The 13,799-nt window shown below is 38.6% G+C and overlaps 1 protein-coding gene across 1 annotated transcript in view; it reads right to left on the bottom strand.

The window, feature by feature from the left end:
• Positions 1-2,627: 2,627 nt before the first annotated feature.
• Positions 2,628-13,799, bottom strand: part of LOC109211367 (fatty acid amide hydrolase-like) — a 21,362-nt gene continuing 10,190 nt past the window's right edge. The window contains exons 2-16 of the mRNA XM_019374898.1: positions 9,614-9,810; positions 9,411-9,540; positions 9,100-9,177; positions 8,872-9,019; positions 8,544-8,656; positions 8,383-8,458; positions 7,980-8,051; positions 7,289-7,340; positions 6,150-6,230; positions 5,982-6,065; positions 5,751-5,854; positions 5,570-5,662; positions 4,940-5,008; positions 3,981-4,045; positions 2,628-3,473 (exon numbers count right to left, since the gene is read on the bottom strand). Coding sequence (XP_019230443.1) covers positions 3,274-3,473; positions 3,981-4,045; positions 4,940-5,008; positions 5,570-5,662; positions 5,751-5,854; positions 5,982-6,065; positions 6,150-6,230; positions 7,289-7,340; positions 7,980-8,051; positions 8,383-8,458; positions 8,544-8,656; positions 8,872-9,019; positions 9,100-9,177; positions 9,411-9,540; positions 9,614-9,810 — 1,562 coding nt within the window. The 3' untranslated portion in view covers positions 2,628-3,273. The remainder of the gene's footprint in view (positions 3,474-3,980; positions 4,046-4,939; positions 5,009-5,569; positions 5,663-5,750; positions 5,855-5,981; positions 6,066-6,149; positions 6,231-7,288; positions 7,341-7,979; positions 8,052-8,382; positions 8,459-8,543; positions 8,657-8,871; positions 9,020-9,099; positions 9,178-9,410; positions 9,541-9,613; positions 9,811-13,799) is intronic.

Here is a 13,799-nt window from a genome sequence, read left to right as displayed (position 1 = left end):
TTCCCCATTTCAGCAGTTTTTGAACTCCCATGGGAAACATCTTGTCTGTACACATCCCAACAAAATGGGGTAGCTGAAAGAAAGAATAGACATCTTATTGAAACTGCTCGTACCCTACTTATACAATCTCATGTTCCGCTGCATTTTTGGGAGATGCAGCTCTTACATCTTGTTATCTTATTAATCGTATGCCATCTTCAGCTATCCAAAATCAAGTTCCATTCTCTGTCCTGTTTCCCCACTTACCTTTGTTCTCTCTTCCACCCCGTGTCTTTGGGAGTACGTGCTTTGTTCATGACCTTACTCCAGGAAAAGATAAGTTAGCTCCTCGTGCTCTTAAGTGCATATTTCTGGGTTACTCGAGAACGCAAAAGGGATATCGATGTTATTCTCCTGACCTTCAGCGATTTCTTATGTCTGCTGATGTTACCTTCTTTTTGAAACTCAATCATACTTCACAGGTCCAGTTAATCACTTAGATATTTCTGAGGTGCTACCAGTTCTTTCTTTTGGAGATTCAGTCCCTATCTCCCATTCATCTTACTCCATAGCTCCACCACCTACAGTTCCAGTTGCAGCTCCACCACCTATAGCTCCAGTGCCACCACTGAGTCCAGTGCCACCACCTAGTCCAGTGCCACCAACTATAGCTCCAGTGCCACCACCTAGTCCAGTTCAACCTTCTACAGCTCCACCACTCCTGACTTATAATCGTCGTCCGCGCCCAGCATCAAGCCCAGCTGATTCACGTCCTGCACCTGACCCTGCTAATAATGCCGACTTGTCTCCTCTTAATCAACCGATTGCACTACGAAAAGGTATACGGTCCACACTTAATCCTAATCCTCATTATGTCAGTTTAAGTTACCATCGTCTCTCACCATCCCATTGTGCATTTGTGTTATCTTTGTCCTCTGTTTCCATCCCTAAGTCGACAGGTGAAGCACTGTCTCATCCCGGATGGCGACAGTCTATGATTGACGAGATGTCTGCTTTACATACGAGTGGTACTTGGGAGCTTGTTCCTCTTCCTTCGGGTAAATCGACTGTTGGTTGTCGTTGGGTGTATGCAGTCAAAGTTGGTCCAGATGGCCAGGTTGATCGACTTAAGGCTCGTCTTGTTACCAAAGGATATACTCAGATATTTGGACTCGATTACAGTGATATTTTCTTTCCCGTGGCTAAAATTGCATCAGTCCGCCTTTTTCTATCCATGGCTGATGTTCGCCATTGGCCTCTCTATCAGTTGGACATTAAGAATGCTTTTCTTCACGGTGACCTTGAGGATGAGGTTTATATGGAGCAACCACCTGGTTTTGTTGCTCAGGGGGAGTCTAGTGGTCTTGTATGTCGGTTGCGCCGGTCCCTCTATGGTCTAAAGCAGTCTCCTCGAGCCTGGTTTGGTAAGTTCAGCATAGTTATTCAGGAGTTTGGCATGACTCGTAGTCAAGCTGATCACTCTGTATTTTATCGACATTCTGCTTCAGATCTCTATATTTATCTGGTCATTTATGTTGACGATATTGTTATTACCGGCAATGATCAGGATGGTATTAGTAAGTTGAAGCAACATCTCTTTCAGCACTTTCAGACTAAGGATCTGGGCAGATTAAAGTATTTCTGGGTATTGAGGTCGCTCAGTCTAGCTCAGGTATTGTGATCTCACAACGGTAGTATGCCTTAGATATTCTTGAGGAGACAGGAATGACAAGTTGTAGACCTGTTGACACTCCGATGGATCCGAATTCTAAACTTCTGCCAGGACAGGGGGAGCCTCTTAGCGATCCTGCAAGATATAGGCGGTTGGTTGGTGAATTAAATTACCTCACAGTGACTAGACCTGACATTTCCTTTCCTGTGAGTGTTGTGAGTTAGTTTATGGATTCTCCCTGTGATAGTCATTGGGATGCTCCCTGTGATAGTCATTGGGATGCAGTTGTCTGCATTCTTCGGCATATAAAATCAGCTCCAGGCAAAGGCTTATTGTTTGAGGATCGAGGCCATGAGCAGATCGTTGGATACTCAGATGCTGATTGGGCAGGATCACCTTCTGATAGATGCTCTACGTCTGGATATTGTGTCTTAGTAGGAGAAAATTTAGTGTCTTGGAAGAGCAAGAAACAGAATGTGGTTGCTCGGTCTAGTGCAGAAGCAGAATATCGAGCAATGGCAATGGCGACATGTGAGCTAATTTGGATCAAATAGTTGCTCAAGGAGTTGAAATTTGGTGAGATTAGTCAGATGGGACTTGTGTGTGATAATCAAGCTGTTCTTCCTATTGCGTCAAATCCAGTGTTCCATGAAAGAACTAAACACATCGAGATTGACTGTCACTTTGTTAGAGAAAAGATACTCTCGGGAGATATTGCTACAAAATTTGTGAAGTCGAATGATCAGCTTGCTGATATTTTCACCAAGTCCCTCACTGATTCTCGTATTAGTTATATATGTAACAAGCTCGGTACATATGATTTATATGCACCAGCTTGAGGGAGAATGTTAGTTTGATAGTTAAATAGTAGTAAATAACCCTAATCCCATAAGTATTAGGAGTAGGACATGTATTATATATATATATATATATATAGGGCTCATTGTATCATTGTCATAATTAATCAATAATATTTTCTCCCGTGCATTCTCACATAGTTAACTAAAACCAAGCAAATTAGCCGCTACTAAATGAAGAATGGTATACTGAAATTTCAAAGGCCAAAGGAGATCAAGCTAGCAATAGGAAATGGAATCAGAACAAAGTAGAGACTCGAAATGCAATAGGAGAGAAAGTAGTTAATGATGTGCCTTTCAAGAGGATGTGGAAGTGGCACACCAGAAAGTGTCTGACTGAGAAGTTCCGTTCTTGCGGTAGTGATAATTGAATTTTGTCCACACTGAACTACAGAAAAACTAGCTATTTGTGTAATAAATTGGATCTTGGAATACAGAGGCCACATATAAAAGGATGATCTAAGTTTACCTATTTCCCGACAAAAGAGAAGAATGAAGAATCAAAGCTCTGTTCTAATATCAATCAAAACCTTGTATATTTTTCTGATTTGTAAAAACATCTATTCACATCTTCAGTTTTTTCGGACAAACATTATCTGGTCTGGTTAATGTGAACAAAGAGAAGAATAAAATTTCCACTTACACGACCGGTTTCAACATAATTAGTGAGGAATTTGCTGAGGGAAATCAAAATCGGCACTTATTCCTTCCTAGAATTCCATATTCAACGATTTCCTAGCGCAATATCTTATATATATAATAGACTTACTGTAATATTATTAGGTTGAAATAATTAGAAACTTGTTTGCATATCATCAACATGCAGGTCCTTCCATTCCAAATCTTTTTCTGAGATTTACTCTCAGTGAACTGCCTAAGAGGAAAAGGATGAATGTCACTTACTGGGACAGAAATTGCTGGAAGCCCGAGAAGATTTGCTGTTATAGCAAATTGCATTAGGCTTGCTGAAAAGAATAGCAAACGAGTAACTATTAAGTAGTCTAAATAAAGTTACATCATCAGGAAGTGCTCATCGTAACAAAAAGAAATGTAGTAATATTGAAAATATTGTGTGAGATAAACAGTACTTCCAATACCAAAGTACAATACCTGTCTCCAATGCATGCAAAAATCAAATTTTGGTTTATGACCCATCGAATAGCCCAAATTGACCCGCCCTACTTTGACCCAAGCAAACTTTGGAGGGGTTATGACCCAACTAGTTTATTAGTTCAACCCATTTTAACCAGCCCAAATATAGCCCAACCCACCTATTTGACACCCCAGATGCAATCCATAGAAACCAGAAAATAGATATTGCAGCTAAACCACAAATTGGTATTTGTTTCCCCAAGCTTTGCCAGTTACCTCTACTGTATCACATCAACAGCAAGGACGTAGAGGATATAAAGGAGATGACGGAGTATTTCAGGAACTACTAACCACAAAGTAATAAAATGATGTTAACCTACCTACAACTTGCAAATTTGTCTCTCCAACTTCAAGAGCACTTTCTGGAATTTCTGGAGCTGTCATTCTGGAAGAAAAAAAAAATAAAAGTTATAAATTTAAGTGTCAGTTAGTCCTGAAACATATTGACATGAATGACAGTATACACAAAGTACTAGCCAGCTACTTTAGTTGAAAAAAAGGGAGATATAATTACTTGGGACTAAATTCAAAAATATTTTGTTCTATGATAGATAAGCCTCAGTATGTGTCCTTCTAATTGAACATGCACATTTACATTTGATGTGAAAACTCCATCAGTGAGATATTCAATGAAACTCCTGTGTAGATCATAACAACAGACAGATGTGATTCTGATCATCATGCTAAAATATATGGTACGAGCTCCTCTCAAAAGGCTAAAATATGGGGTACAATTTCAAGGACACGAGAAGTATCCTAATCTCTAATACTCTTATTGAATCATTCACTCAGACATTTTCCACATTAAGTGAAAAGAAATATATAACTCCTATTTTGCGCTAATCTTCTATGATTTTTGACTGTCGTTGAGTAAAATCTTATATCAATAGCAAGAGGACACCAGAAAAACCTCTTTTCTTGTGACATAACAACTATTTCTGAAACCAACTTCCTGAAACTTCCATCAACCAGAAGATTGAGGAAAATCGCCACCACTATCATGCAACTCAAAGGTCGGTTTAACTTTTAGTTCAACTTTCCAAATCATTGAAAACAAACACAGGTTTCCCTCTTATAAGAGCTCTTATACCATGTGAGATATGTGAAATTGGGAGATGCATAAGTACTATGTCTTATGATAAATCTAACAGAGATCAACCAACAACTCGCACAATACATGCAATGGATAGTAGCTACTATGCAACAATTTTACTTAACAGGATATGAAAGAAGTGTATTTATAGATTAAGGGCCCATAAAGTGCAAAAACTTAGTATACCCAGTGGTAGGTGTTACAATGACATCTACTTTCTTGAAAATCTCCATGTGGTAGTACATTATCCTTCGCCTGCAATAAGAAACATAGGCAAGCTGAATAAGTTGAACAAATTTTATCATATTTCTAAATGCAATTCTGTAGCGAGTGTTGAAATCCTTTAATATTTAGATAAAATCTAGTAGTACATCTGACACTTAACACGTTGCCAAACATAAGACAGAAAGAACCATTAGATGACACTTCACAAATACAAAGTAACTATGGAGTAAACTAACAATGAAATTAAAGGCGTGAACATGGATTCTAATGTGCTCTTCTAGAAGAAGATAAATTTGTTTCCATGCACAAACTCTGAAAATATCTTGTTCTAGTTGAAAATTTAAAATCAGGATACGAAGATGATAACTTTTAAGCTTTTACACACAATGAGCTTAAAGTGAGGTAAGCAAAACCTAAAATTACTGATGTAGTTAGAGCTAGGAAAGTCTATCTAAATGTAGAATCATACGTATATGCCACTGATCCACAACACAAATGCAGTTTTCACATCCCTAATTCGATATTAAAACAAACAGCAACTGAACAAATTGTTTCAACGTGTATTAAGTAATTCAGTAACTTATTTTTTACCTAAGGCGCTGGGCAGAAACATAATCTGATGCTGCAAATGATCTGAAGAGTGCTAGATTTGTGCGAGTATCATTAGTCAATCTTACTCCTTTCCTACATAAAATGAAAAAAAAGTTATATTAGTCCAAACTACAAGATTGCAAGCAGTTGAACAAATAGCTTGAATGGAAAATAGATATACCCATCCTCGCAATCAAGATTCAATAAGCATAGTGATTCAGATCCAAAAGTAACAGTATGGGCTGTGCGCAACTCACGAAGCTCCGGTATGACGATCTTTGTTGTCTTGATTGCAAAGAGTAAAGCAATAAAAATAGAATAACAAAGTTACATCCAGAAACTGAATCTGAATTTAAGCATAAAGTCCTCTGAAATAGATGACAAAGGGTAATAAAGGGTGATACGGACTTACTTTGCACCCATGCAGATGAAATAATTGGTTTAGGACATCTTCACACTTATCAGTTATGTCAGTTGAGCTAACATCATTAAACCACTGCAAAAGACGTGTCATATCAGACAAAGTTCAACCAAGAAGGTTAAAATCAACAACAACCTTAAGAAACCAGATGTGCAAAACCTTTGTATACTTTCCCAGGGTAAGTGATCCCAAAATGTTTGAACTCTCATTGGAAGATAAATCTGGTAAACAAGGGAGGGACTGAACAAAAATCAATTAATAATAATGTGAGTACAAAACAGCTTGCTTAATGCAGAGTACAACTTTTTAATCCAATGAAAAGAACTCATTCTGCATTGAACCTGCATCAACAGTCTCCTGTACAAGTATAGGATCAAACTAATCCTATGATTAAGATTGGTCTTTTATAGATATATCAAATCCACTTTGGGGACCTAAGACCTAAGTTGCTCGGACTCGGGTGCGGGTATCCGATACGGGGACAGATCCGAGTATCGGATTCGGAAAAATCTAAATTTTAAGATTCGGGGGTGCGGATCCGAATATGGATACGGGTGCGGGGATTCGGCTAATAAAACATAGAGCTATAAAAATATTGTAAATTTTGAGAGATATTCTGTGAAAAACTTACATGAATATTGTAAAATTCAATCTTTCATTCTCCAAGATGGATATTTATTCTTTCATTCTCCTAAATTTGTTTTATTTTTTATTTTGAGAAATCAAAATCTCAATTTTTCCCCCAAATTTGTCGATGGACTCCGGTCTAATTGTCCGAAGTCAGTTGACCGTATCCGAGACGTATCCCGCTCCCGCTTCCGTCCCCGTCTCGTATCGGGACGGGGACGGCACCAAAATCGAAGAGTCCCGCAACTTAGCCTAAGACAGCATGGTAACAATGGACAATTGTCACTTTTTTCTTCAGCAAGTTAACTGAAATAGTCTTCTATATGATACAAGTAGGGTGAATACTGCAGGATGGATAGGAATGAGACATTCAGCAGAAGAACACATCCCCAAACTGAACCAAGAGCAGAACAGGTCACTGACCCGCTGAAGAAAAATGCCCAAACTTCAGTTTTTAAGGTAATCAACATGCTTGAGTATCATAGGCGATCAACATAACTGCAATTTAGTGGAAAAATTCAATGTCGAAAAATGATCACTGCCCTATTTACAAATATTAGCTACAGTATTTACAGGAACGGAGGGGGGGGGGGGGGGGGGAAGTTCAAACTGGACCCTCAAGCAGAACAATATCTTGAAATTTTGCAAAAGTACACTTTGTGAGTGATTACAGGATTCAGTGGAATTCGATCAGCTGGAGAGGATCCTAAGATTGCTGCATACCTGAAAAGTTGGAAAAAAATAGCAATAATCAACACATATCAACTGTAAGAGTGGTCTTATAACCAGATCAAGAGCTTGACCAAATTTAACAAAAATTTATCCCCATATATACAACCTAATTGAAGAAAGTAGGACTCTGGTGGCATGCGTTAGGAAATTTACATTGTTTTGTCATGGTTAGGGTCTAGCATTGTTCCTTGGAAGCTGACTATCTTGGTGGCTTTATACTTTTTTCAGTACACTTCTAATCTTTAACTCTAATAGCCTTTGAACTCTAAAGGCATAGGGAGAAAATACATCTGACTTTCAGTACCTATTACAAGTATTCAAGAAATAATGAGATTCAAGAGTCTCTAAGCATATTTTTACTTAGAGTGATTTCGTGTATTAGTTTTCATGTAGCTCGCTTTAATATCTATTAGTAGAATTAGTTTCAATGATTAATGTACTCATTCTATGGATTCTATTTATGTTAAAACATATAAGATGACATTTCAATTGAAATAAAACTACTATAGCATATGAAGAAGTGATAAGGCAACTCCGCCAATTACAAGATAGATTATGCTTTACAATATGCTCATGACCGGAATTGACTATTTGTTTGTAAAAAAAGATTGGGTGAAACCAATTACTAACACAAGTATGGCATCCTCAACTGTAGCTGTGATGGGTCCAGCAATTGTGACTGTTCCTGCTTCCCACAGTGACCTGATAAAAGAACAGAGATGAACCAAACTATAAACTGATAAGATCAGATAGTAAAGCTTGATCTCAGACAAAAGACCAAGAAAGGTATGATATTGAATGTTAACATAGAGACTTGATAAAACCGAAATCCACAAATTACAGATAACTAAATATAGGAAAGGACAGTCCTTTAGGCTGTTAGAAAATTAAACTGTAGCAACTGAAGTTGGCAAGTTGTATAGGCAGATCATAGCTTTGACAGTAGAAAAGTTTTACCGGGAGAAACAATATATTCAGAAGGATAAAACCAATTTGGTATAGATGCACATTGATCTACACTTCATGAACTTACCCTGTCAGGTCAGTCCGTCCAAATGTTGTTTTCAAGCCGACAACCCCGCAAAGAGAAGCAGGAATTCGTATTGAACCTGGACTTCAGATGAATAAAGCCTGAAAATCTTATAATTATTTCAAAAGAAGATACTAATTCACTAGCCTGATATGTTATACAACCTCCACCATCTGTTCCCAATGCTGCTGAACACAATCCAGAAGCGACAATTGCAGCTGAACCTGAGGAAGAACCACCTGTGTATCTTTTTGGATTATGCGGATTTCCAGGTGTACTGCCATAGGAAAATGCTCATTAGTGATGTTAAAGGTAAAATATACACTCAACCTAAAATATACCCAAGCAGCATTCGTTCTTCAACATTCGCAAAACCAATGTTTAGCATTTATCTTTATCAAGTTTGCTTTAACAAAAAATGAATAAAGAAGTCATGTCAAAAGGTTCCACTTCTAACATTTGCTTATTTGTAGGTTCAAGGCAAAAGTTTACCCGTAATTCGGATTATTCCCTGTTGTGCCCATACCAAACTCATGCATATTTGTCTTTCCTACTAAAATTGCACCACTGCTTCGTAATCTTGACACAGAAACTGCATCTGTGTTTACCTGGCGAACCTCATGAAACCATGTAGAACCACCTGCTCTTTTTTACAGGGAAAAATTTTCAGCTAAAAATGGCAGAGATATTCGCAGAGGAAATGAGAAGTTAAACACATACCCTTTGAAGGATGAGGAAAGCAATCAATGTCATCCTTGACTGCAATTAAAATTCCATCCAAGATCGACAATGGTATTCCTTCATGACCACATCGGAATAAAACAAAAACAGATGAAAAGAAAAATGCTTCAGTAATGAGATCTACAGACTTGGCACAGCAATTCAAGATATGCTTTATTGCAGGAAATTAATATCAATCTTCAGCTTTTATTTGATGGCTTGTACTATAATTAAAAGATGCAAGAAACTGTGAATTGCAATGCGTAGATTCTCAGAACAGCCAATTTATGCGCATCAACAAATTAAAATACCTTCTTCAAATCTTTGAGTGGAAGCTGCAGCTTGCCTTCTCACCTCCTTGGGGTTGAAGGAGATTAATAATGGTGCTGAGGGCTGCTTATCATTAAGTACCTCTATTGCTGAGATAAAATGCTCTGCAACCTTTAGCACAATAGAGCTTTTTAGTACTCTTGAAGATGACCAAAATAGGAACAACCAATGGAAAGTCACTTGCCATAGATGGGGTCGTAAACTTAGATCTGTAAGCATATCCATAATCACGAATTTTCCAGTAGCGGAATGGGAACGGTTCTCCTGAACCAGAATTCCAACTGCTAGAAGGATCATAATGTGGAAGACACTTCAAGGCTAAATCAATCCGTTCTTCAGGTTTTACATCTTCTTCTAAGCAAACAACACCAGGCTCTGGATCTAAATTCATATACATACTAAATAAGTCAGTAACATTAGAAAAGCACCTTAATAATTCCTGAATTCCAACTTCAACAAAATCATGGAATGCCCACAGTGTTATGCTTCTTTCCAGTTACATGTCAGAAAATCAGCTGAGCATTAGTTTATCAACAATAATGTCATGCTCAAGGAGTGAAATCTAAGTGGTAAAAACCTTAGCCTCAGATATATAGGATAGCTATTAGCTCAAGAACTTTTGCTGGCAAGAAGTTTATAAGATCCACCAACTAATAGAAAAAAGAAGAGAGACAACACGGAGTAAAGTAAGATAGCCAAGCAGAGCCATCTCAATGGAATGACATATCCTAAAGGAAACGGTATCTTCCTACTCCAAGAAAAAAAATTATGTATACTAAACATACAATATACAACAACAATAACAACAACAACAACAACAACAATAACAATTAAGCATCAATCGCAAGCAAGTTGAGATCAGTTATATGAATCCTCCATATCCATGTCACTCCGTTTTGAGCCCGTTTCGGTCTAATATTATTATTAGAAAGAAAGAAAAAAGAGTTAATTTCACTAGCACTAGAAGTTATCTCCATTTTCTACCAGCATATAATGAAGGATATGGACATTGGGCCTAACTCAACCCCAAAAGCTAGCTCATGAGGTGATGATTGCCCAAGCCATAGAGGTAGTTCCACACACATGAAATTCAACAACAAGACCATATATAGAAAGAATTCGCTCACTTCTCAGCAAAGAGCATTCACATGCCACACAGATACACCTATAAGCTTGCCCCTAGTGTAATACTCCACTAATCGAGTCATTCAGTCAAAGATCAAGAGGTCTTTATAGGTTGTAATGTAAGCTGAGGGACGGGTAGGATATATTTGGATTATGTGACTAACCTCCCTAAGCACTTTTAATACAAACACTTCCTTTTATTATTGATTTCATGATCAACCACTTGTTTCTCCATATTTTGTTTTTACTTGCGTCACCCCATTTCCCGTTTGGTGCAACTGGCTACTTTTTCCTTTATACACACTTCCTTTTTTTTTCAGATTTATTTAAAATGCCAGTTCACTAATCAGACTTCATTCTTGATTTTCCCCTTTTCTCTTTTTTTTTTTCTTTCTTTTCTCCCCACCCCACACTTGACTTTTGTATATACTTTAGTGCTTCAAGTGCTTCTAGGAGGAAGAATTCAATTAGCGTATTTAAACACCACAATTTAGATCATTATAGGTTATCAAAGAAAAGGTTCAGGCTCAAAGGGGTTAACAATGGTATGATGCACAGGTGGATTTTCAAGCAATAAAGGGTTAAACAAAGAAATGCCTCAATCATCTCTAAAACTAAACGACTTCATTTCGCTTTGCAAACAACACAGGCAAGTTCTAGGTATCATACCGGCAAACATTAGATGCAAGTAACATCTCACACACACTTAGCAATGTAACTCATTCCGAATCAGTTCATCCACACAATCATACGAGTGTTCAGGCAAGACAAGATGTGCCAAAATAAGGCATATATATGAGTCTACAAACAAGCTTAGATGTCACACACTCAAGTTCTTTTCTATGAAGCGTACACATTGAGGTTACATTCTGACTTCACCCATTTATTCTTAAACTTTCAAAAAAAGAAAAATCTACCTAACCCGTTCAAGAAAAACCCTTGGAAAAGAACGTGGTCAAAAAAAACCAAGGGAGGTACTACACTACGCTAAAAGAAGAAAATAAAAAAATAAAAATCCTACATGGACTACTTCCTCAAGATACTGTCCAAGTGGTCCGTCCTCAGAAGAGTCCTCTACATTTTGTTCTTTTTTTTTTTTTTTTTTTAGATTCGACTATGACCCTCGAGAGATCCTGTCGAACAGAAGTCAGTACTTCTAAATGTGAGTACAGTCAATTATACAACACAAATCACTCTAAGTTACAACATAGACTCAAGTCTATATTACACTACAGATACAACTACCAAGACAAGTCTCCCACCCCACACTATAAATTATGGATGTCCTCATTCATCAGAATACAGTAAATAACAAGAAGGTAGAAAACTTCCCTGAACTCAATCTGACGCGGGACGGTACTGGATCGACATGCAGTCCCTTCCCAATGCACGCAGCCAAGCCAAAACTTGTTCTAGATCTATATGGCTTGCCGTGTAGACATGGCCCGTCAGCCTTGGGGTGTGTAGGACCATCCACCGAGGTGCGAAGATCCGCAACCTCTTCCTTCCAAAGAGCGCAACATTAGCCCGAGAGGACTGTACCGAAGTTAGGTTTGTCCCAGCATGAGAGCGCCAAGACGGGACAGCACATGTCGAAAGACCGACCTATGATGGTGCCAGTAGGGTACGAGCATCCTCCTCATCATTCAAATCCAATGTAGTGCGTTGCTCTCTGCCCACTCGGATACTGGAAGCTTTGAAAGCTTGCTTTTAGGTGAGCAAATCACATCAGCTGTTGGTCGGAGTGATTTCCTCATCCAAGTCATAGTGTGGGTGACCAAGGAAGAAAATAGACTCCTTAGACATCATTCGGGCCTGTAGACCATCAATCGCCATATCCGTGCGCATCGAAATCATTTCGCTGTCATAAAGCACCAAGTTACAATGCCCTGTTGAGTTCACGTCCGGTTTGCTAAGAAGGCAGAACCTGCTAACAGATAATCGTCAACCAACACTTAGCGAGGTGAGTGAAGGAGCCTAGAGTTGAGAGTTATATCTTCCTTTAGCCAAATAGGTCTCCCCTCCGTACAAAGCAACATCCTCATAACATCCATGTCACCCCAAGCCTGTCATGTGATAGTAAGTCAACATCGCCGGTAAATGGAGGCAACACTCAACACCCGGCGATTGTATCAATCTGCGCCTGACCACCGTTACCCGCCACAATCAACTCCCTACCCAAATTTTAATGGGCAGTTATGCATAAAATTCACGGAACCAACATCTTTGTTGCACAGTGTGCAGGGTCAGCAAAAGAGGAACTCCATTTCCCGCCTCCGGATCTCTTCATACATCTCCACACTTTCAGCTCGGAGCGCAGCCGATCAATCGGGATTTTCCTGAATGAAGTTTATTAGCTTTGGTACGGAAGTCATCCTCAGCATGTTTCCGATTGGAATCTAGATTCATCATAAAGTAGGTGCGTGAGAAAGGACCGCCAGAGCGCCTGTGCCTTTTTGGAAGCCATTTAATCCTGAAAACAGTTAACAAACCAGCATTCCATTACATGAGCTAAAGCCATTAAGGTGGTTTACTCAAGACTTCACCACCCAATGACAACAGCTATACAACCTACAACAGGCTCCGCCTTTTCAGTACCACTATCCAGCAACAGACACCCCAAACTTATTCCAGTCAATATTACCTCCAATATACAACACCACAAGAGATAACATCACTTTCCAACAAGTAACCTATACTAAACAAAACTACAACACAATCATTCTAAACCACAATTCACCCTACAACAACAACCAACCGGGATAATTACAATTCCTAAGTCCGGCCCGTAGCACACCCCCACCAATATACAACATCGTTGCCATCATTCACGGGTAACAACATGACCCCAAAATCAATATTCACCATTAAAATTAGTTTATGGTCCCCAAATACCAAAACAATTTTACAATTATAATCTTAATTGAGACCCAACCATTTGTTTGACACTAACAACCCCCCCCCCCCAACATCAAACTACAAAACTATACCCATAATAATCATAAAAGAAAGCAAAACCTAGACTAATCCTAACTAGGGTTTTAACTATATTACAAAAATTAAAAATTTACACTACTTAGGAAAATAAAGAAATTAGAGAGAAGAGGAGAGAGAACTTACTTTGAGCATGAAGAGGCGAAGAAATAATTGGAGTGTGGGTGGGATGGAGGGTGTTGAAGAAGAAGAAGAAGAAGAAGAAGAGAGAGAGAGAGGGAGGTTTGTGAATGGAGAGAGAATCTCCTCTT

The sequence above is a fragment of the Nicotiana attenuata genome, unplaced genomic scaffold (assembly GCF_001879085.1).
Source record: "Nicotiana attenuata strain UT unplaced genomic scaffold, NIATTr2, whole genome shotgun sequence".
Taxonomy (NCBI): Eukaryota; Viridiplantae; Streptophyta; class Magnoliopsida; order Solanales; family Solanaceae; genus Nicotiana; species Nicotiana attenuata.
Note: the sequence above shows the minus strand (reverse complement) of the source record. Positions and strands in the feature narration are given on the sequence as shown.